We start from the raw sequence: 23681 nt of genomic DNA on the forward strand, positions 1-23681 counted from the left end.
TGAGGCTGTTGGAGAGTCAGTACGTGAGGCTGTTGGAGAGTCAGTACGTGAGGCTGTTGGAGAGTCAGTACATGAGGCTGTTGGAGAGTCAGTACGTGAGACTGTTGGAGAGTCACTACGTGAGACTCGGTGTTGGAGAGTCAGTACGTGAGACTGTTGGTGAGTCAGTACGTGAGACTGTTGGAGAGTCAGTACGTGAGACTGTTGGAGAGTCACTACGTGAGACTCGCTGTTGGAAAGTCAGTACGTGAGACTGTTGGAGAGTCAGTACGTGAGACTGTTGGAGAGTCAGTACGTGAGACTGTTGGTGAGTCAGTACGTGAGACTGTTGGAGAGTCAGTACGTGAGGCTGTTGGAGAGTCGGTACGTGAGACTGTTGGAGAGTCGGTATGTGAGACTGTTGGAGAGTCACTACGTGAGACTCGCTGTTGGAAAGTCAGTACGTGAGACTGTTGGAGAGTCAGTACGTGAGACTCGCTGTTGGAAAGTCAGTACGTGAGACTGTTGGAGAGTCAGTACGTGAGACTGTTGGTGAGTCAGTACGTGAGACTGTTGGAGAGTCAGTACGTGAGGCTGTTGGAGAGTCGGTACGTGAGACTGTTGGAGAGTCAGTACGTGAGACTCGCTGTTGGAGAGTCAGTACGTGAGGCTGTTGGAGAGTCAGTACGTGAGGCTGTTGGAGAGTCGGTACGTGAGGCTGTTGGAGAGTCCGTACGTGAGACTGTTGGAGAGTCGGTACGTGAGACTGATGGAGATTCGGTACGTGAGACTGTTGGAGAGTCAGTACGTGAGGCTGTTGGAGAGTCAGTACGTGAGACTCGCTGTTGGAGAGTCAGTACGTGAGACTGTTGGAGAGTCGGTACGTGAGACTGTTGGAGAGTCAGTACGTGAGACTGTTGGAGAGTCAGTACGTGAGAATGTTGGAGAGTCGGTACGTGAGACTGTTGGAGAGTCAGTACGTGAGGCTGTTGGAGAGTCGGTACGTGAGGCTGTTGGAGAGTCAGTACGTGAGACTCGCTGTTGGAGAGTCAGTACGTGAGACTGTTGGAGAGTCGGTACGTGAGACTGTTGGAGAGTCAGTACGTGAGACTGTTGGAGAGTCAGTATGTGAGGCTGTTGGAGAGTCGGTACGTGAGGCTGTTGGAGAGTCAGTACGTGAGACTCGCTGTTGGAGAGTCAGTACGTGAGGCTGTTGGAGAGTCGGTACGTGAGACTGTTGGAGAGTCAGTACGTGAGACTGTTGGAGAGTCAGTACGTGAGGGTGTTGGAGAGTCGGTACGTGAGGCTGTTGGAGAGTCAGTACGTGAGACTCGCTGTTGGAGAGTCAGTACGTGAGGCTGTTGGAGAGTCGGTACGTGAGACTCGCTGTTGGAGAGTCAGTACGTGAGACTGTTGGAGAGTCACTACGTGAGACTCGCTGTTGGAGAGTCAGTACGTGAGGCTGTTGGAGAGTCAGTACGTGAGACTCGCTGTTGGAGAGTCAGTACATGAGGCTGTTGGAGAGTCAGTACGTGACACTGTTGGAGAGTCACTACGTGAGACTCGGTGTTGGAGAGTCAGTACGTGAGACTGTTGGTGAGTCAGTACGTGAGACTGTTGGAGAGTCAGTACGTGAGACTGTTGGAGAGTCACTACGTGAGACTCGCTGTTGGAAATTCAGTACGTGAGACTGTTGGAGAGTCAGTACGTGAGGCTGTTGGAGAGTCAGTACGTGAGGCTGTTGGAGAGTCGGTACGTGAGACTGTTGGAGAGTCAGTACGTGAGACTCGCTGTTGGAGAGTCAGTACGTGAGGCTGTTGGAGAGTCAGTACGTGAGGCTGTTGGAGAGTCGGTACGTGAGGCTGTTGGAGAGTCCGTACGTGAGACTGTTGGAGAGTCGGTACGTGAGACTGATGGAGAGTGGGTACGTGAGACTGTTGGAGAGTCAGTACGTGAGACTCGCTGTTGGAGAGTCAGTACGTGAGACTCGCTGTTGGAGAGTCAGTACGTGAGACTGTTGGAGAGTCGGTACGTGAGACTGTTGGAGAGTCAGTACGTGAGACTGTTGGAGAGTCAGTACGTGAGGCTGTTGGAGAGTCGGTACGTGAGGCTGTTGGAGAGTCAGTACGTGAGACTCGCTGTTGGAGAGTCAGTACGTGAGGCTGTTGGAGAGTCGGTACGTGAGACTGTTGGAGAGTCAGTACGTGAGACTGTTGGAGAGTCAGTACGTGAGGGTGTTGGAGAGTCGGTACGTGAGACTGTTGGAGAGTCGGTACGTGAGGCTGTTGGAGAGTCAGTACGTGAGACTGTTGGAGAGTCGGTACGTGAGACTGTTGGAGAGTCCGTACGTGAGACTGTTGGAGAGTCCGTACGTGAGACTGTTGGAGAGTCGGTACGTGAGACTGTTGGAGAGTCGGTACGTGAGGCTGTTGGAGAGTCCGTACGTGAGACTGTTGGAGAGTCGGTACGTGAGACTGATGGAGAGTCGGTACGTGAGACTGTTGGAGAGTCAGTACGTGAGGCTGTTGGAGAGTCAGTACGTGAGGCTGTTGGAGAGTCAGTACGCGAGACTGTTGGAGAGTCAGTACGTGATGATGTTGGAGAGTCAGTACGTGAGACTCGCTGTTGGAGAGTCAGTACGTGAGACTGTTGGAGAGTCGGTACGTGAGACTGTTGGAGAGTCAGTACGTGATGATGTTGGAGAGTCAGTACGTGAGACTCGCTGTTGGAGAGTCAGTACGTGAGACTGTTGGAGAGTCGGTACGTGAGACTGTTGGAGAGTCAGTACGTGATACTGTTGGAGAGTCAGTACGTGAGACTGTTGGAGAGTCAGTACGTGAGACTGTTGGAGAGTCAGTACGTGAGACTCGCTGTTGGAGAGTCAGTACGTGAGACTGTTGGAGAGTCGGTACGTGAGACTGTTGGAGAGTCAGTACGTGAGACTGTTGGAGAGTCAGTACGTGAGGCTGTTGGAGAGTCGGTACGTGAGGCTGTTGGAGAGTCAGTACGTGAGACTCGCTGTTGGAGAGTCAGTACGTGAGGCTGTTGGAGAGTCGGTACGTGAGACTGTTGGAGAGTCAGTACGTGAGACTGTTGGAGAGTCAGTACGTGAGGGTGTTGGAGAGTCGGTACGTGAGGCTGTTGGAGAGTCAGTACGTGAGACTGTTGGAGAGTCAGTACGTGAGACTGTAGGAGAGTCAGTACGTGAGACTGTTGGACAGTCGGTACGTGAGGCTGTTGGAGAGTCAGTACGTGAGACTCGCTGTTGGAGAGTCAGTACGTGAGGCTGTTGGAGAGTCGGTACGTGAGACTCGCTGTTGGAGAGTCAGTACATGAGTCTGTTGGAGAGTCAGTACGTGAGACTGTTGGAGAGTCACTACGTGAGACTCGCTGTTGGAGAGTCAGTACGTGAGGCTGTTGGAGAGTCAGTACGTGAGACTGTTGGAGAGTCAGTACGTGAGACTGTTGGAGAGTCACTACGTGAGACTCGCTGTTGGAGAGTCAGTACGTGAGGCTGTTGGAGAGTCAGTACGTGAGACTGTTGGAGAGTCAGTACGTGAGGCTGTTGGAGAGTCAGTACGTGAGGCTGTTGGAGAGTCAGTACGTGAGGCTGTTGGAGAGTCGGTACATGAGGCTGTTGGAGAGTCAGTACGTGAGGCTGTTGGAGAGTCAGTACGTGAGGCTGTTGGAGAGTCAGTACATGAGGCTGTTGGAGAGTCAGTACGTGAGACTGTTGGAGAGTCACTACGTGAGACTCGGTGTTGGAGAGTCAGTACGTGAGACTGTTGGTGAGTCAGTACGTGAGACTGTTGGAGAGTCAGTACGTGAGACTGTTGGAGAGTCACTACGTGAGACTCGCTGTTGGAAAGTCAGTACGTGAGACTGTTGGAGAGTCAGTACGTGAGACTGTTGGAGAGTCAGTACGTGAGACTGTTGGTGAGTCAGTACGTGAGACTGTTGGAGAGTCAGTACGTGAGGCTGTTGGAGAGTCGGTACGTGAGACTGTTGGAGAGTCGGTATGTGAGACTGTTGGAGAGTCACTACGTGAGACTCGCTGTTGGAAAGTCAGTACGTGAGACTGTTGGAGAGTCAGTACGTGAGACTCGCTGTTGGAAAGTCAGTACGTGAGACTGTTGGAGAGTCAGTACGTGAGACTGTTGGTGAGTCAGTACGTGAGACTGTTGGAGAGTCAGTACGTGAGGCTGTTGGAGAGTCGGTACGTGAGACTGTTGGAGAGTCAGTACGTGAGACTCGCTGTTGGAGAGTCAGTACGTGAGGCTGTTGGAGAGTCAGTACGTGAGGCTGTTGGAGAGTCGGTACGTGAGGCTGTTGGAGAGTCCGTACGTGAGACTGTTGGAGAGTCGGTACGTGAGACTGATGGAGATTCGGTACGTGAGACTGTTGGAGAGTCAGTACGTGAGGCTGTTGGAGAGTCAGTACGTGAGACTCGCTGTTGGAGAGTCAGTACGTGAGACTGTTGGAGAGTCGGTACGTGAGACTGTTGGAGAGTCAGTACGTGAGACTGTTGGAGAGTCAGTACGTGAGAATGTTGGAGAGTCGGTACGTGAGACTGTTGGAAAGTCAGTACGTGAGACTCGCTGTTGGAGAGTGTGGTGAACTACACTCTGGACACGCCCCCCCTGTGACTGCTCCTGTGGCTCCTCCCACTGACCCCGGTATAAAGGCGATTGGAGCCACAGACCCTTCCTCAGTTTCCAGGATGTCGTGTGATGGTCACTTGCTGCTTGTACTTTCTTCCAGCCAATAAAAGCCTACCTTAACCCACGTCTCAGAGTTATTGATGGTGCATCAGAGAGGCAAGGAGAGGCTCTGCTCTCCTTTTCGGAAGACTGCTAGCCTGTGGTGCAGCTGAAAGTGAGAGTGACAAGCACTATGCACTACCACACTAGACGCATCACAATAACCATTTCGACATCGATTGTTGGAAATATAGGAATATATATTTATATAAGGAGGAAGTGTACAGTAAGTGAGAGGACTGAGGAAGATTGATGTACAGAGGGATCTCTTGGCGAAATCCATAGCTCCCTGCAAGTTGGTGGAACAGGTTTGCTTTTATCAGTTGGGGATTAAGTATAAAATTGGCATGTCATGTTGTAGTTGTATTAAACTTGGTTTGGCCACATTTTGAGTATCGTGCGCAGTTTTGGTGTTGTATTAGAGGAAGAACGTGGAAGTTTTAGAGAGGGTGCAAAAGAGTCTCACTCGCGATTAGAAAGTTTGGACAATTTTGGATTATTTTCTTGGAGCGTTGGAGATTTAGGGGAGAGCTGATTGAAGTATATAAAATTATGAGTGCCTAAGATAGCAGAGATACCCTTTTTCCATGGAGTGGTGATGATAAATACTCAGCAGCGTAAGTTTAAAGAGAGAGGGAGAGTTTAAAAGAGATTCGCAACTCAGGTTTTTTAAACGTAAAGTGGCAGCTGTTGGTGGTGGTGAAAAGGGATACTTAAAGCGGGCATAGGATGAATGGATATGGATCACATGCAGATAAGATTAATTTGGCATTATGGTCGGCAGAGACATGATGAGCCAAAGGGGGGGGGGTCTGTTTTAAAAAAAATTGTTCTATAAAAGGGTGCAATTATTTATGATTTTATGTTTAAAAACGAATCACCCGGTTTCAGGCAACCAAACTACATCGATCCCGCCGGTTTGATTAAATTGCCATCACCGCTAACTCCAGGGACTGAACACGCGCGCTCCGGCTTGGGCGCGCTCCCGCGCTCCTGTGACGTAGAGCAGGCATGGCCGCGCAGGCGCAGGCGGGTGTCAGGGTGGAAGATGGCGGCAAGCGGGCAGTGGGTCTTCTTACTTTTGTTGGTCGTGCTGCTTACTGGCGTTGTTGGGGATGGGAATCGGGCGAAGGCCAGCAAGAAGAAAAAAGACATCCGCGATTACAACGATGCCGATATGGCGAGATTGCTGGAGGAGTGGGAGGTAACAAACTCTGAGGGGTGGAGTGAGCCTGTTAGCTCGGTTCGGGCCCCAGTCCTGTTAACCCGGGCTCTTGCACTGTCCAGTACAGACCTCCGGCACAGGATGTCTAGACGCTCTGTCCATTCCAAAATCGCCACCTGGGTTTGGAGCATCCTGTTAATCCTTTGATCCAGGACTAATCGCGTTCTGTAAAGCTCATAGGCATTGCTCCATGAGTTAGAGTAGAGGAGAAGCGCTCTGGGTCTCACCGTTATGTATGGAACGAAATGTACCGGGTACAGTTTTAGAAAACTTAAAGCACAACGGGAAGTTGGGTGAAAGCTGTTAAGCTAGTATCTATTCTTTCTCTTGTCCCAGCGTCAGTATTAAGGGTAGTGTTAAAATGTATAATGAAAGGTGGAATTACCAAACCATGAAACAACTGATAGGATTGGGCAGAGACCTCAAGGATTTATAAAAAGCAAATGTTGCTTTTTGAAATCGCTGTGATGCTTTGAGGAAGTAACTAGTGGAGAAGATTAGGAGGAGCTTGTCGAAATAAAGTTTTTAGATACTTTTAAGGGTTTTGAGGTTCCACACAGGAAGTTGGTTAACAAGGTTATACAGAACTGGGGATAATATTCTGATGTGATTCAAGAATTGTTTGTCTGAAAGTAAGAAGAATGTAAAGTATTTTCCAGTTGGCCAGTGAAAATCAGTGACATGTCACAGAGAATGGTGCATGAGCCCCAGCTATTTGTGATCCACAGCAGTGATGTGGCTGAAATGAAGTTTCAATGCGATATAGACAAGGTGAATGAGGATATGTATGATGTAATGCCATATGGAAAATGTGAGGGCATTCACTTTGTTGCAGAAAGCAGGCATGCTTGGTTTTTAAAGATTATGTTAGTCTATAGTGTTGAAACTCAAAAGGAACAAATGTACCCAGGTTGCTGAAAGTCAATGTATTGGTTGCAGCAAGCGGTTAGGATGAAAAAATAGTATGTTAGTCCGCTGCCCTCATAATGCAGATATACAAAGTTACATGGTGAATTAAGCACCTTCTTAAAAATCACGACACAGAAGCTTCCTTTAGGGTTTTTAATGACATCTTACTTGTGAAGCTGCAGAAATTTGAGTAAATTACAGATTCAATTCATTACAGAATTGTCCTGTGCCTGAAAATGCTAACACTGAATCATTGTTAACTAATGTATATACACATGTTTAGCACTCATAACTAGGCCGTGTAAATGAGTAAACTCGTGGCTCAATAATGGCAAGCAATAAATACAGTCGGCCCTCCTTATCCGCGGATTCCGCATGCGCGAATTCAACCAACCACAAGTCACGAAAACCTGGAAGTGGTCTTCCAGCACTTGTTGTTTGAGCATGTACAGACTTTTTTTCCTTTCATTATTCCCTAAACAATACAGTATAACCACCATTTTATATAGCATTTACATTGTATTAGGTATTATAAGTAATCTAGAGATGATTTAAAGTATACGGGAGGATGTGCATGGGGTTATCGTGGATCGGGATTGAAAAAAATCGGAAGTTCTCTTACTAAGTAAGTCGGAACAAGTACATCCGGTATTATTTAGTGTCAGTTAGTCAAATGTTTGTCTTAGTATATAGTATATAATTTACCTTTCTATGCATATAAAACACTTAAGAACGTATGTTTCAGTGCCGGTCTCGGGAAGTTCCCAAGTTCGATCTAGTGACAGATCGCTATGGAGTGCACTCTCCACTGTGCCAGGTTGATGTGGAGGATCTAAAACCCAAAACCCAATAACTAAACCACTGCGTTGCTTAGTAATAATTGTAGCTTTCATCGGGGCAGAACCTTTCTCACTTTATCTTTTTAAATTGTTCCGATCGTTGACCGACTGTAGCCTAACACTTTTCCAATGACCGATGGCATTTCACCTCTTTCCGATCGCTTTATTATTTCCACTTTATTTTCAATCGTGATCGTGATTATTTTCATGAACAGAAACATTGCGCATTCAGAGCTCTGGTGCCGGGGTCCTAATGTCCACGGCACTGATACAGGTTAAATAAAGTCTGGGGTTCTGCTGGGTCCTAAGGTCCACCGGATTGAGACAGGTTGAATAAGGGACTTGAGCATCCGCGAGGGGTCCTGGAACCAATCTCTCATGGTTAAGGAGGGTCGACTGTACTTTAATTTTAGTAAGTACTTCCAGGCTATTAAAAACAAAAAAATGAAGAAAAGTTGAGATGATAAAGAATGCTTACTTTGAAATCAACTCAAGCCGAAAATATAATTTACCTTGCATACATGCTTTTGAATGCGGTTGTTCTTACTTGAAATGAGTGAGTTCATTGGATTGTTTCAGCCCACATATTTTCCAGTCTAACTTCTGGGAAAATATATGTTCCTCTGGAGTTCAAGGGCAGCATTTGTTCAAAATCAGATTTATTATCACTGTCTTACGAGACATGAACTTTGTTTTGTGGCAGCAGCACATTCCAAAGGCATGGAAGTGCTATAAGTTACTTGAAGTGGTGATTATCTGAGTGGAATTGAACATTCCCTTAATAGTAATGAGCTTCATTCTTCCACCAACCATTCCCTGTATGCCCCCCCATTACATAAGTAGAAAAACCTTGCAACTTCAAGTGGAATAACTGCTTGTCTATGTTTAGAGTATTATAGGGTTCATTTAGTTCTAAGGTGAGTAAAGTCACTAAACAGGCTCAGCTCCCTTTCCAAGTTTTCATCAGTTGGTTACCCTCTGAACTTTGGTCAGTAAAGCGCAATGTGCAAAGTTCAAATGAATTTAAAAATGATGATCATTTATTCATGGAAAAAATTATAATGTTTTATTTTTATGTAGAAAGATGATGATATAGAAGAAGGGGATCTACCGGAGCACAAGAGAACCTCACCACCAATAGACTTTTCCAAAATTGATGCCAGCAATCCTGAAAGCCTTCTGAAGTTAACCAAGAAAGGCAAGACACTAATGATATTTGTAACAGTGGCAGGAAATCCCACTGAGAAGGAAACTGAAGAGATTACCAGTCTTTGGCAAGGCAGTCTCTATAATGCAAATTTTGATGTACAAAGGTAAGTGGTGGAACATTATGGCTCAATGAATTGCAGATTTGCAAAGCTAATCTTGAAGATTTCTTTTAAAATGCGTTGTCAGTGTGGCAGTTACATTGTATGGTTTCCGCTCTGGGGTATAAGGAAAGATCTGATTTTTGTGAGCTTACTGCTCAGGTTGCACACAGGAGCTCTGCAGGATCTATTTTAGCCCACTTGCCTAATCGGTCATCCTGACTTAAAATTGTACATTGGCTCGTGATCATTGAAGCTCATACTTGAATAGTGCTACTGCATATGAGATGCATACAGCTTCAGATATTTTTGGGTTGATGTTCAATTCCCTGCAGAGTTGGGCCTGATTTTGTTAGGAATGCAAAACAGTTTTAATCAAGGGAAGAATGATATATTGAATTTTGAAGATTTGTGCTTTCCATGTGGATGTCACAGATTTAGGATCACAGTGTAAGACAGATAAAACATTGAAGACCTGAGAGGATTACCTTTTTTAATACCTTAACTTGCTGCAGCAAGAATTAATTGTTGAATCATTTATGTATTTTCTCCATTGTTTGTACTTATTTCCAGCTTTAGAGCTCTGAAGTGTTTTTAAAGTCTTTTCATGAACATAACTGAAACAGATCATTGTACTGTTTGTAGAATCCTGTGGAGAACATTTTGCACATTATAATCGTGTTTGCAATTCAAAGGGTGTAGTGACATAAACCGGTGATAATAAACCTGATTCTGATTCTGAAGGTTGCAAAAGACCACAAACATGGATTTTTGAGATTATTTGATGACATCAATAGATTTAATGTATAACAGGGAGAAAGCGCGTGATATTCAGCAAGTCCATTGTGTCTATGGAGGGAGAAAGACAGTTAATATTTCAGGTAAATTATCTGGCAGTGTTCTGAAGATTGCAAAAGACCACAAACCCTCAGTGTTAAGGCCAGTCTATTTTTGACCTTTAAGGCATTTGATTGCTGAGTATTTCCAGCATTTTTTGTTTTTATATCAGATTTCCAGCATCTGTATGCTTTTTGACCTTTAATAGATTTATTTTTCTGCAGTTTGTTACTGTTGTAGAACACGGTTTAATAAGTCAAGTCAACTTTTATTGTCATTTCGACCATAACTGCTGGTACAGTGCATAGTAAAAATGAGACAACGTTTTTCAGGTCCATGGTTTGCATGACACAGTACAAAAAACTAGATTGAACAATTAAAAAAAACACAGAGAAAGCTATACTAGACTACAGACCTACATTGGACTGCATAAAGTGCACAAAAACAGTGCAGGCTTTACAATAAATAATAAACAGGACAGTAGGGCAAGGTGTCAGTCCAGGCTTCGGGTATTGAGGAGTCTGATAGCTTGGGGGACGAAACTGTTACATAGTCTGGTCGTGAGAGCCCAAATGCTTCGGAGCCTTTTCCCAGACGGCAGGAGGGAGAAGAGATTGTATGAGGGGTGCATGGGGTCCTTCATAATGCTGTTTTCTTTGTGGATGCAGTGTGTAGTGTAAATGTCCGCGATGGCGGGAAGAGAGACCCCGATGGTCTTCTCAACTGACCTCACTATCTGCTGCAGAGTCTTGTGATCCGAGATGGTGCAATTTCCAAACCAGGCAGTGATGCAGCTGCTCAGGATGCTCTCAATACAACCCCTGTAGAATGTGATGAGGATGGGGGGTGGGAGATGGACTTTCCTCAGCCTTCGCAAAAAGTAGAGACAGTGCTGGGCTTTCTTTGCTATGGAGCTGGTGTTGAGGGACCAGGTGAGATTCTCTGTCAGGTGAACACCAAGAAATTTGGTGCTCTTTACGATCTCTACCAAGAAACTGTCGATGTTCAGCGGGGAGTGGTCGCTCCGTGCCCTCCTGAAGTCAACAACCATCTCTTTTGTTTTGTTCACATTAAGAGACAGGTTGTTGGCTCTGCACCAGTCCGTTAGCCGCTGCACCTCCTCTCTGTACGCTGACTCGTTGTTCTTGCTGATGAGACCCACCACGGTTGTGTCATCGGTGAACTTGATGATATGGTTCAAGCTGTGTGTTGCAGCACAGTCGTGGGTCAGCAGAGTGAACAGCAGTGGACTAAGCACACAGCCCTGGAGGGCCCCCGTGCTCAGTGTGATGGTGTTGGAGATGCTGCTCCTGATCCGGACTGACTGAGGTCTCCCAGTCAGGAAGTCTAGGATCCAGTTGCAGAGGAAGGTTTTCAGGCCCAGTAGGCTCAGCTTTCCAATCAGTTTCTGAATAAGCAGAAAGACTTGCGTTATATTCCCACTCCCTTGTTTAAAAAGACATTAGTTGGAAGCTTGTTGAGAAAGAGAAGCTTCACTTATTTGGAGTTCTTCAAAAAGTGATGTTATGTTGGAAAAGGGGAAAAAATAAACTTTTATTGCTCTAAATTAACCTTTTTTCTCTTTCAAAACTGAGTCTTAATATATAGTGACTGTTAATTTTTAGTTGCTTATGCAATGTTTTTAGAACACAAATCTACAGCACATTACAGGTCCTTCGGCCCACAATGTTTTGCTGACCATGTAGCTTACACTAGAAACTGCCTAGAATTTTCCTATTGCATAGCCCTCTATTTTTATAAGCTCCATTTACTTATCTAAGAGTCTCTTAAAAGACTTTATTGCATCCTCTTCTACCACTGTCATTGGCAGTGTATTCCACGAACCACCATGCTCTGTGAAAAGAGGTGAAAAACTTACCTCTGACATCCTCCTTGTACCTACTTCCAAATACCTGAAAACTATGCCCCCTTGTGTTAGCCATTTCAGCCCTGGGGAAAAAGCCTCTGGCTATCCACACAATGAATGCTTCTCATCTTATACACCTCTCATCCTCTGTCGTTCTGAAGAGAAATGGCCAAGTTCACTCAGCCTATTCTCATAAGGCATGCTCGTCAATCCAGGTAACATCCTTGTAAATCTCCTCTGCACTCTCTTTATAGTCTCCACATCGTTCCTGTAGTGAGATGACCAGAACTGAACACAGTACTCCAAGTGGGGTCTAACTAAGGTCGTGTATAGCTGTTACATTACCTCACGACTCTTGAACTCAGTCCCACTGTTGAAGAAGGCCAACACACCATATGCCTTCTTAACAATACCGTCAACCTGCGGAGCAGCTTTGAGTGTCCTATGGTCGTGGGCCCCAGGATCTCGCTGATCCTTCACACTCCCAAGAGTCTTAACATTAATATTATATTTTGTCTTCAAATTTGACCTAAAACATGAGCCACTTCACACTTATCTGGGTTGAACTCCATCTGCCACTTCTCAGCCAAGCTCTGCATTGTTGCACTGTAACCTCTGACAACCCTCCAAACTATCCACAACACCCCCAAACTGACTAATCAACTCCTTTGTTTCCTCATCCAGGTCATTTATAAAAATTACAAAGAGGAGGGGTCCCAGAACAGATCCCTGCAAAGCACCACTGGTTACCATCCTCTATGCAGAATATGACCCATCTACAACCACCCTTTGCCTTCTGTGGGAAAGCCATTTCTGGATCCACAAAGCGAGGTCTCCTTGGATTACTTTCTGAATGAGCCTCGCATGGGGAACCTTATCAGATACCTTACTGAAATCCGTACACACTGCAACCACTGCTCTACCTTCATCAATGTGTTTTGTTACATCCTTAAATAATTCAGTTAGGTTCATAGGGCATGACCGGCTCTTGACAAAGCCATGCTGATTATCCCTAATCAAAGAATGACTCTCCAAATGCTCATAAATCCTGTCTCTTGAGATCTTCTCCAGCAACTTGTCCACCACTGAAGTAAGACTCACTGGTCTATAATTTCCTGGGTTATCTCTACTCCCTTTCTTGAACAAGGGAACTAAGTTTGCAACCTTCTAATCCTTTGGTACTTCTCCCGTCTCTATTGATGATGCAGAGGTGCCGCAATCTCCTTCCTAGCTTCCTATGGTAGATCTGGTCATGCAAATGTTTGCCACATTTCTGCCATGCATTTCCCTGAGAACATCTGCCAATTTATGTTCCCAAGTACCTGCCTAAATATAAGGAAAAGCTACGTTGACTGAAGCAGAACTATCAGATTAACAGTAAACTGATTAAAAAATCAGTTGTTATTGTAGATTTTTTTAAAAAAACTTTTAATTAGTTTTTCAAAACATTTTACAAATTAAAAACCCCAAATCCCAATGAGGAACATTAAAACAGTGCAAAATTAAGCATACAATAACAATATGCTACAAAGGAAGAGAATTTAGCAAAAAAAAAAGCACCTAAATCAAAGACAAGTATCCTTAGTGTCCTCCCCAAGCCCCACAACACAAGAAAAAACAACAGCAATTCCAGACCAACCACAACACAATATAGAGAGAATAAGTCAGGACAGCCAAGCTCCCAGACTGTGAATACACTCAGCAACAGAGGATAATAATGCCTTCTACCAGAAAAAAAAGCTGAAAGCAAGGGACCGAAAAGAAAAAAAAACCCTAGTCAAGAGGAAGGTTATGAAAGTACTCAATCAAAGGTCCCCAGACCTTATGGAACTTTAGATCCGAATTGAGAACTGAATAATGAATTTTTTCGAGGTCCAAACAGGCCATGATGTCGTTAAGCCATTGAGCATGAGTGGGCGGGGCAACATCTCTCCATCTGAGGAGGATCAAGCGTCTAGCCAGGAGAGAGGCAAAGGATAATATTCGGCATTTGGTCGGACCCAGACATAAATCTGTTTCGCCCCAAAAACCAAACAGAGCAATTAAGGGGTTTGGTTCTAGGTGCTGATTCAGAATACACGATAATGTAGTGAAGACATCTTTCCAGAATTTCTCCAAGCTAGGACAGAACCAGTACATATGGATGAGAGAGGCCACGCCCCTCTTGCATTTATCACAGAGCGGACTAACGCTAGGGTAGAATCGAGATAGTTTAGATTTAGACAAGTGGGCTCTATGAACAATCTTAAACTGTAAAAGGCAGTGGCGAGCACAAAGAGAAGTTGAGTTAACAGATTTGAGAACTGAATCCCAGCTCTCCTCAGATAAGGAGATAATTAAATCCTGCTCCCAGGCCATTTTGATTTTATCCATGGGGGCTCGTCGTAAGGCTGCTAGTTTATCTCGGATGATTGATATTAAGCCTTTACCTAGTGGATTCATGGAAAGAAATAGGTCCATAGCATTTTTCGCAGGCATTTCAGGAAAGTTAGGAATTAAAGGAGCAATAAAGTGTCGGATTTGGAGATATCTGAAAAAATGAGCATTGGGCAGATTGAACTGCTGAAAAGAAGTGAAGCGATTATCAATGAAAAGATCTTCAAAATGTTATTGTAGATTTAAATTGTTTAAACAAAGAAACACAGTGCTGGAGGCATTTGGCATGTCAGGTGGCAAGTGGATAGTTGACAGTTTGGGTTGAGACCTTTCAATAGGACTCTACATTTAACAAATAATCTGTAATAGCTGCAATTATTTATTCTGCAAATGTGAGTGGTTAATTGCAGTATACTGTTTCCTTATGATTGTTCCCTATGCTGCTTTTAGATGACAATTTAACTCTTTTAATATTTTGGTTGTAATTGAATGAAGATGAAAAGACTGTATGGACCTAAACAATGACAACTGGGATGAGCATACAAAGTAACACAGGAGTAAGCTAGATATCCCTTTGAACCTGCTTTGCCTTTTATTAGACTTCATTTTCTTGAATTCATCCTGTAGTCTTTGTTATGCTTAATATGCAGAAATCGATCAACCTCTGTTTCAAATGAATTTGGAATAATGAATGACAAAGATTTACCAGCCTCTGTTGGACCCCTTTCTTCAAAATGTCTTTTAACTAAATTTTAGTAAGTCCTGATCATCCAGTTCTGATGAAGATCTTGGCCAGAAATGTCAGCTGTTTTCATTTCCATAGATGCTGCCTGACCTGCTGAGTTCTTTCTGCATCTTGTATCCTCTTAATCTTCAGTTGATTAACACAAACATTTGTCATCTCTTGTGCAGATACAATGGTACGGAATCAGAATGTACTGTTCAATAGCTAGTTTTGATGGTTTTAAAGTATCAATGGATGCTCCATTGTTTGACAAAATATTTTACAACTGCCAATAGAAGAGATTGCCTTATCAGTTCCCAAAGCAAATCTCTTATGACCTACCATTGTACAATCCTCCTTCACTCCAAAGAGAATAGCCATAGTTCATTCATCCTTTCCTCATAAAACATGTTCTCTAATCCTGTTAAATCTCCTGTGCACCCCCTCTAAAGCCTCCACACCCACCCTATAATGAGGGGATCAGTACTGAACACAGTACTCTGACTATAAACCAGAGTTTATAGAGCTGCTACATTAATTTACAGCTTTTAAGCTCAGTCCCCAACAAATGAAGACCAGTACACCATGTTTCATCAGGGTGCTCGGGTTTCCTCCCACATTTCAAAGATGTATGTTTAAGGTGAGTGAATTGTGAGCATCAGGTCCAACCAGTTCCCCTCCACCACCACTCTCCTCCACCTAGCGGAACTTGTCGTCACTCTTAACAATTTGTCCTTTGGCTCCTCCCAGTTCCTTCAGACAAAAATGTAGTCATGGGCACTTGAGTTGGTCCCAGCTTCGCCTGTCTATTTTTCGACTACGTGGAACATTCTATGTTCCAAGCCTACACTGGTGACCATTCTGCATTTTTCCTGTGCTACATCGATGACTGTATTGGTGCTGCTTCCTGCACCCCTGCAGATCTCGTGAACTTCATCCACTATGCCTCCTACTTCCACCCTGCCGTCAAATTTTCCTGGTCCATTTCTGACACCTCCCTCCCCTTTCTTGATCTTTCTGTCTCTATCTTTGGAGACAGCTTATCTACTGATGTCTATTATAAACTCACAGCTACCTGGACTTTACCTCATTCACCCTGTAACTTGTAAAAACACCATCTCCTTCTAACAATTCCTCCATGTCTGCCGCATCTGCTCTCAGGACGAGGCTTTTCATTCCAGAACAAAGGAGATATCCTCCTCCTTCAAAGAAAGGGGCTTCCCTTCCTTCTTCATCAACGCTGCCCTCAAATGCATCTCCTCCATTTCACACACATCTGCTCTCACCCCATCTTCCCACCATCCTACCAGAGATAGGGTTCCTCCTGTCCTCACCTACCACCCCACCAGATTTGTGTCCAGCACAGAATTCTCTGCGACTTCTGCCATCTCCAATGGGATCCCATCACCAAGCACATCTTTTCTGCTTTCTGCAGGGATGGCGTCCTATGCGACTCCCTTGTCCATTCATCCCTCGCTCCTGGTACTTATCCTTGCAAGTGGAACAAGTGCTACATCTCCTCCCACACTACCATCCATGGCCCCAAGCAGTCCTTCCCGGTAAGGCGACACTTCACCTGTGAGTCTGCGGCTGGTGCTGCTGGTGTTGGTCTCCTATTGGTGAGACTGGCATAGATTGGGAGATTGCTTCGCCAAACCCCTATGCTCCATCCACCAGAAAAAAGTGGAACTCCCAGTGGCCACCCATTTTAATTCCACTTCCCATTCCCATTCTGATATGTCTATCCATGGCCTCCTCCACTGTCGTGATAAGACCACACTCAGGTTACAGAAACAATACCTTGTATTCTGTCTGGGTAGCCTCCAACTTGATGGCATGTACACTGAGTTCTCGAACTTCCAGTAATGCCCCCCCCCCCCCCCCACCATTTCCCACCCTCTTTTCCCTCTCTCACCTTATCTTCTTGCCTGTCCATTGCCTCCCTCTGGTGCTCCTCTCCCATCCTCCCCCCTCTTTTTTTCCATGGCCTTCAGACCTCTTCTGTCAGACTCCCCATTCTCCTGCCCTGAAAATTTCCAAGATGGCGGTGCGACGCAGCTTGCAGCGGCCACTCCAGAGCTGATTATCTGTTATTTGTGAAGTGGGGTGCTGTGCGCAATCATAATCGATTGAAAATGGGCGTGGGAGCACGGAGGAACATCGGGAAATCTCCAGGACCTACTTTGTTGCTGCTGCTGCTGTGAGGTCTGGGACTCTGATGAGAAGAACAGGCCCCCAGTTCTTGGGGTCGTGTTGCCGATGGCCGTTGGCAGGGCTGTCTTAATATGCTCAGCAGAGGATGGTGCTTGGAGAAGCTGTGCCGGAGGGGATGGTCGTCGGCTCGGAGGTTGGACGGACTCGGAGTCTGCTGCGGTCAGGTCGCTTTTGGTGTGTGCTGCGTCTGCAAGGCTGGGTTCGACGGAGCTTTCATTGTGCGCTGCGTCTGCGAGGCTGAGTCGGGCGGCACCGTGGAAGACCATAGCGGGGGTATTCCCTTCTGCCGCCGGCGTGGGATGGCGAGTCTGTCGGGACCCTGGGGACTTGTGGAAACTGTGTGGTGATTTCTTTTGAACTTAGAGTCCTTTAACATCTTTGGACTATTTTTACTGTGCCCATGGTCTGTTTTTTTTTATCAATTATGCTATTGTTTTCACTGTTGTAACTATGTGGTTTTGCGCAGGTCTTGTAGCTTTAGTTTTTGGTCTTGTTTTGTCTGGTGGGTTTGGAGCTCCTTTCCGAGGAACGCGCTAAGACGGTAGCGTGATATTAATACGCAGCAGCCTCTCCAGATTGGGGATTGCCAAACGTTATGTGGATTTTCTAGTGTAGTCTGTTTTGTCATATGCTTTTGTGATATCATTCTGGAATAACGTTGTCTCATTTTTTAACTGCATTACATTTGTGGTTTCTAAATGACAAACAAAACTGAATCTGAATCTGTATCTCTTTCACCGATCACCTTCCCAGCTCTTCTTCATCCCTCCCCCTTCAGGTTTCACCTATCACCTTGTGTTTCTCTCTTTTTCCCCCTTCCCCACCACCACCTTTTAAATCCACTCCTCAGCTTTTTTTCTCCAATCCTGCCTAAGAATATTGGCCCAGAACGTTGACTGTACTTCTTTTCCATAGATGCTCCCTGGCCTGCTGAGTTCCTCCAGCTTTTTATGTGTGTTGCTTGGATTTCCAGCATCTGCAGACTTTTTCTTGTTCCTGACTCTCCCTCACTAAGCTATGCTTCTCTAAATGTGCATAAATCCTGCCCCTAATAATCTTCTCCATTAGACTGCCCACCACTGATATATGATTTTCTGGTCTATAATTCCCAGCATTATCCCAGTTACCTTCTTTGAAAAGTGGAACAATATTTGCCATCCTCTAATCCTCTGATACATTTCCTGTAGTCGGGGTGATACAAAGATAGTAGTTAACATCCCAGCACTCTCTTCCCTTGCTTCTGGATATATCACATCCAGTTCCAGGGACATATGTCTCCTAATGTTTTTCAGAAGCTCTACGGGAGAAATTGTGTAAAGTCAGATTTCAATAAGTTTGGTCTTCTGTAACCCGAGCTTTAAATCTCAATGTAGTGGTGTCATTCTGTTCTTGTCAATTTGATTCCTTTTGTAGCAGATAATGAAAGAGCCATGTTCCCATTAATTAGTTATGGCACCTTATGAATGAATCCCTAGTTTTGAATAATTTCTGTATTTAAAAATAAAACACCTGGTAATCAAGCAAGTTGCCTTGAGGGATAATTTTTCTCATTCCAGTTTCTTGAGTCCCTCTTGCTGACCTTGTACATCAGGAAATTGTCTTTGGGTGTCACAACTTTGTTTTCATGTTTTCTCAAGGTACACAATAGACAGTTGAGGCTCTCACTGGTGTTGTAAACTAAAGAAAAAGGACTCTGAATTGAAGGATGTGCCGGACACGTATCCCTGTCTCTTAATGTTCAGGTGGTAGTCTTAATGTGCAGAATCACGGAAACTCCGGTCCCAGCAGCCTGTGACCTTCATGCCAGCTGTGATATTCAGATACACTAATCCTATGTATTGCATTAGGCCCAAATCTTTCTACTTCTTTCCAAGTGCTGTGTAAATGCCTTTTAAATGTTTAGAGGATCCCTAGTTTACAGAAGACTGACTCCACAGATTCTCTTGCAGATTTTGAAAGAAGCCTAGCAAATAATATTCAAATGTTTTCTGGTGTTCAGTAACCAAGTAGATGCACTATATATTCCATTGGTTTATTTTGTGTAGTCTTTAAGATAAACATGAAAGATCTGCCAGAGCTACCTAGAATGCTATCTGCCTCGTTATCTCCTAAAAGCTAGTGTTGCAAATATTTGCCACCCTCTTCGTGGAAGAATTTCAGAATCAGAATAGGGTTTATTATCACCAGCATGAAATTTGTTAACTTAGCAGCAGCAGTTCAATTCAATACATAATCTAGCAGAGAAAGAAAAAATAAAATAAAACATAATAAATAAATATACAAGCAAATCAATCACGTTTATTGAATAGATCTTTTTAAAAAATGTGCAAAAACAGAATTACTGTATATTAAAAATAGTGAGGTAGTGTCCAAAGCTTCAGTGTCCATTTAGGAATTGGATGGCAGAGGGGAAAAAGCTGTTCCTGAATTGTTGTGTATGTGCCTTCAGGCTTCTGTATCTCCCACCTGATGGTAACAGTGAGAAAAGGGCATGCCCTTGGTTCTGGAGGTCCTTAATAATGGACGCTGCCTTTCTGAGACACCGCTCCCTAAAGGTGTCCTGGCTGCTTTGTAGGCTAGTACCCAAGATGGAGCTGACTAGACTTACAACCTTCTACAACTTCTTTCGGTCCTGTGCAGTAGCCCCTCCATACCAGACAGTGATACAGCCTGTCAGAATGTTCTCCATGGTACAACTATAGAAGTTTTTGAGTGAATTTGTCGACATGCCAAATCTCTTCAAACTCCTAATAAAGTATAGCAGCTGTCTTGCCTTCTTTATGACTGCATCAATATGTTGGGACCAGGTTAGCTCCTCAAAGATCTTGATGCCCAGGAACTTGAAGCTGCTCACTCACTCCACTTCTGATCCCTCTATGAGGATTGGTATGTGTTCCTTCGTCTTACCCTTCCCGAAGTCTATAATCAGCTCTTTCATCTTACTGACGTTGAGTGCCAGGTTGTTGCTGTGGCACCATTCCACTAGTTGGCACATTTCACTCCTGTTTGCCCTCTCGTCACCGCCTGAGATTCTACCAACAATGGCTGTATCATCAGCAAATTTGTAGTTGGTATTTGAACTCTGTCATGTGAATACAGAGAGTAGAGCAGTGGGCTAAGCACACGCCCGTGAGGTGTGCCAGTGTTGATCATCAGTGAGGAGGATATGTTATCACCAATCCGCACAGACTAGTCTTCCGGTTAGGAAGTCGAGGATCCAGTTACAGACGGGGTACAGAGGCCCAGGTTCTTCAGCTTCTCAATCAGGATTGTGGGAATGATGGTATTAAATGCTGAGCTATAGTCGATGAACAGCATCCTGATGTAGGTGTTTGTGTTGTTTAGGTGGTCTAAAACCATGTGGAGAGCCAATGAGATTGCAACTGCTGTTAACCTATTGTGGCGATAGGCAAATTGCAATGGGTCCAGGTCCTTGCTGAGGCAGGAGTTCAGTCTAGTCACAACCAACCTCTTAAAGCATTTCATCACTGTTGATGTGATTACTACCGGGTGATAGTTATTAAGGCAGCCCACATTATTATTCTTTGGCACTGGTATAATTGTTGCCTTTTTGAAGCAAGTGGGAACTTCTGCCCGTAGCAGTGAGAGGTTGAAAATGTCCTTGAATACTCCCACTAGTTGGTTAGCACAGGTTTTCAGAGCCTTACCAGGTACGCCAACAGGACCTTCTGCCTTACGAAGGATCACAGTGTAACATCGGCCTCTGAGACAGAGATCACAGGGTCATCAGAGGCAACAGGGATCTTCACAGCTGTAGTTGTGTTCTCCCTTTCAAAGCTTGTGTGGAAGGTGTTGAGTTCATCTGATAGTGAAGCATCGCTGCCATTCATGCTATTGGGTTTCACTTTGTGGGAAGTAATGTCTTGCAGTCCCTGCCAGAGTTGCTGTGCATCTGATATCGCCTCAAACTTCGTTCGAAATTGTCTCTTCACCCTTGAAATAGCCCTCTGAAAATCATACCTGGTTTTCTGGTACAGGCCTGGGTTGCCAAACTTCAGCAGATGACGTACATCCTAGCTCATCAACAGCTTTTGGTTTAGGAATGTACAGTAAGTCTTTGTAGGCACACACTCAACCACACAGGTTTTATGAAGTCGGTAACAACTGCAGCATACTCATCCAGATTCAAAGATGAATCCCTGAATACAGTCCAGTCCACTGATTCAAAGCAGTCCTGTAGGTGCTCCTGTACTTCCCTTGTCCAAACCTCCTTGGTCCTCACTACTGGTGCTGAAGTCTTCAGTCTCTGCCTTTCAGGTCTCCAATGTTCCTTAGTTTTAAATTAAATTTCAAATGGTAGTTTCTCCTGAAAACCATTCATCATAACGTGCAATGGATATTATTAACACCTTTAATTTCTGATTTAATATCACCTCGTGCTAAAATTTTTTACTCGTTCATGGTCAAGTTTTTTTTATGTGTGCTCCATTATTTGTCCTGAAGTTTCTCCTCATTTGACTTGAATGGTGCTTAAGTATTCTATTTGTAATTGTGTCAATATTTTTGATTCTGGGGAGTGTCATGATACGTTTTACGATGTTACAGTACTCTAAAGTACTCTATAAGCGATTTGCAGGCTCAACAGAATCAAACAAAATTTGTCTTCTGCCTGCTTGTAAGTAGGAGGAAAAAGAAGCTCTGTGTAAGAAAATTAAACAGAAGTAGCTCATAATGTGTTGGTGTATGGCCTAGTGAGCAAGGCATCGGTCTAGTGATCTGAAGGTCACTGGTTCGAGCCTCAGCTGAGGCAGCGCGTTGTGTCCTTGAGCAAGACACTTAATAACACATTGCTCTGCGACCACTTGGGTCCTAGTGCTCTTTCCTTGGACAACATCGGTGGCGTGGAGAGGGGAAGGCTTGCAGCTTGGGCAACTGCTGGTCTCCCATACAACCCTGCCCAGGCCTGCGCCCTGGAAACTCCAGGCGCAGATCCATGGTCTCTCGAGACTAACGGATGCCTAAGCTCAGGCAAAATCTGTCAGTAGGCCTGTCTAACCTTTCAATCATGTACAATCTTTATTTCAGATTTTATCTTTTTGAAAACCCCTGTCCAATAAAAATCTGTCGTCTGTTGACTGGGAGAAAGTTTTCCACTTTTTCAGTTTTTCCATATTTCCACTTCACTTTGTGTGGGGAAAATTATTTTTTGACTTTACTCCTTAGAGCTTCAGTATTAAGCATTCTTTGATTTTAGTTTCTCACCAAAAGATCTAATTTCTCTATAATTTATTACCAAATTATCTTGCTACATAAATATAACAATTAGATTACATCTCAGCCATCTGAACTTGGCGGTCGTGGTGAAGTCTGTTCCTTACAGGGTAGTATATCAATTATTCAGCGCTAAGTGTGACGGCAGTGCTTTTTAAATTCTGCTTTGACTTTCTAGTTACTATGATATATGCTATTTTGGCCAATTTTGCTCTTAAATTCAAGAATAATTCCTTTTAATTTTACCTTTCCTCTTCTAGATTTGTTGTTGGTTCTGATCGGGCTATATTCATGCTGCGTGATGGAAGTTATGCATGGGAGATTAAAGACTTCCTGATCAAACAGGAACGCTGTGCAGATGTCACAGTTGAAGGGCAGACGTATCCAGGGAAAGGAGCCGAGAAAAAGAAAAATGAAATCAAGCCGGATAAGAAAAAACATACAGCAGCTTCACCAAAAAATAATCAGGCCAACAAAAATGAGTTATGAAGTAATTGAGCATTATGTGTTGCCTTTTGATGTTGGGATTCTTTAAACTGGAGTTGCAGTCAGATCCATGATCCTGGATTTTGTAGCTCATGGAAAGTATTTGAAGTTGGAACAGGTCCTAATGCGCAAGTGACTTACGGACCTAATGAAATCAACATGGTTGCCACTGAAGTACAGTTAATAAAATCGACTCTGACTGCACTTTGCACCATAACACTGAATAGACTGTTTCTTCACGTGGTGATATTTAAATGTAAATCAGGTTTTTTGCCATGATCAAAGTACACTTTTCACATTCTCAGACTACTTACTGTTGATAATTATGGTGTTTGGAACATACACACTGTAACTTCTGTGATAACATTGAATGAGTTGTTTTTCATTTACTAGTGTTGACTGTACAAAATTTAATTTGGACAGTATGTGGGCACAATTGGTACTGCATTCATGTTACTGTTACATTTTTTGTTGGCAGCCTTTGTTTTGGTCAGTCTGTATCTAATTACATTACAATGGTATACATGATAGTTATATGTGTATTTTTCATACAAAGGAAAAATATAGTTGTCAGTAACTTTTCCAAAGAGAATTGCTCAAAATTGTATTTCATTTTCCTGAACTAACTATAAATTGGTAAGTTTTTACAGAATAAACCTGTGTATGCAGTCAGAACACGATGTCTTGCGGTTGCTGCAAAAGGTTCCCAATAACATCGAGTATATGTTATTTGCCATATTACTCTTGCTGTGCCGGGTACTGATTCTTTAAATGTTTGGAAGTGTCACTGTACTGAAATCTATTGATCAAATTGCTCAATCCAGAATGACAGCAGTTAAGAAGCTGTAATGAAAGATCTGCTAAGCAAGTTAGAGCAAATTACAGATAAGTTACTAGCATCTGGGGAGCATTTGCTGATGCTCAGA

General features: G+C 44.1%; 1 protein-coding gene across 1 annotated transcript; it reads left to right on the forward strand.

The window, feature by feature from the left end:
* Positions 1 to 5758: 5758 nt before the first annotated feature.
* Positions 5759 to 23430, forward strand: mesd (mesoderm development LRP chaperone). The gene is made up of 3 exons (XM_059952576.1): positions 5759 to 5943; positions 8793 to 9025; positions 22530 to 23430. The coding sequence occupies exons 1-3, from the start codon at positions 5788 to 5790 to the stop codon at positions 22756 to 22758; spliced, it is 618 nt and encodes a 205-aa protein (XP_059808559.1). The 5' UTR covers positions 5759 to 5787; the 3' UTR covers positions 22759 to 23430.
* Positions 23431 to 23681: the final 251 nt, after the last annotated feature.

Source organism: Hypanus sabinus, chromosome 28 (assembly GCF_030144855.1).
Source record: "Hypanus sabinus isolate sHypSab1 chromosome 28, sHypSab1.hap1, whole genome shotgun sequence".
Lineage (NCBI taxonomy): Eukaryota > Metazoa > Chordata > Chondrichthyes > Myliobatiformes > Dasyatidae > Hypanus > Hypanus sabinus.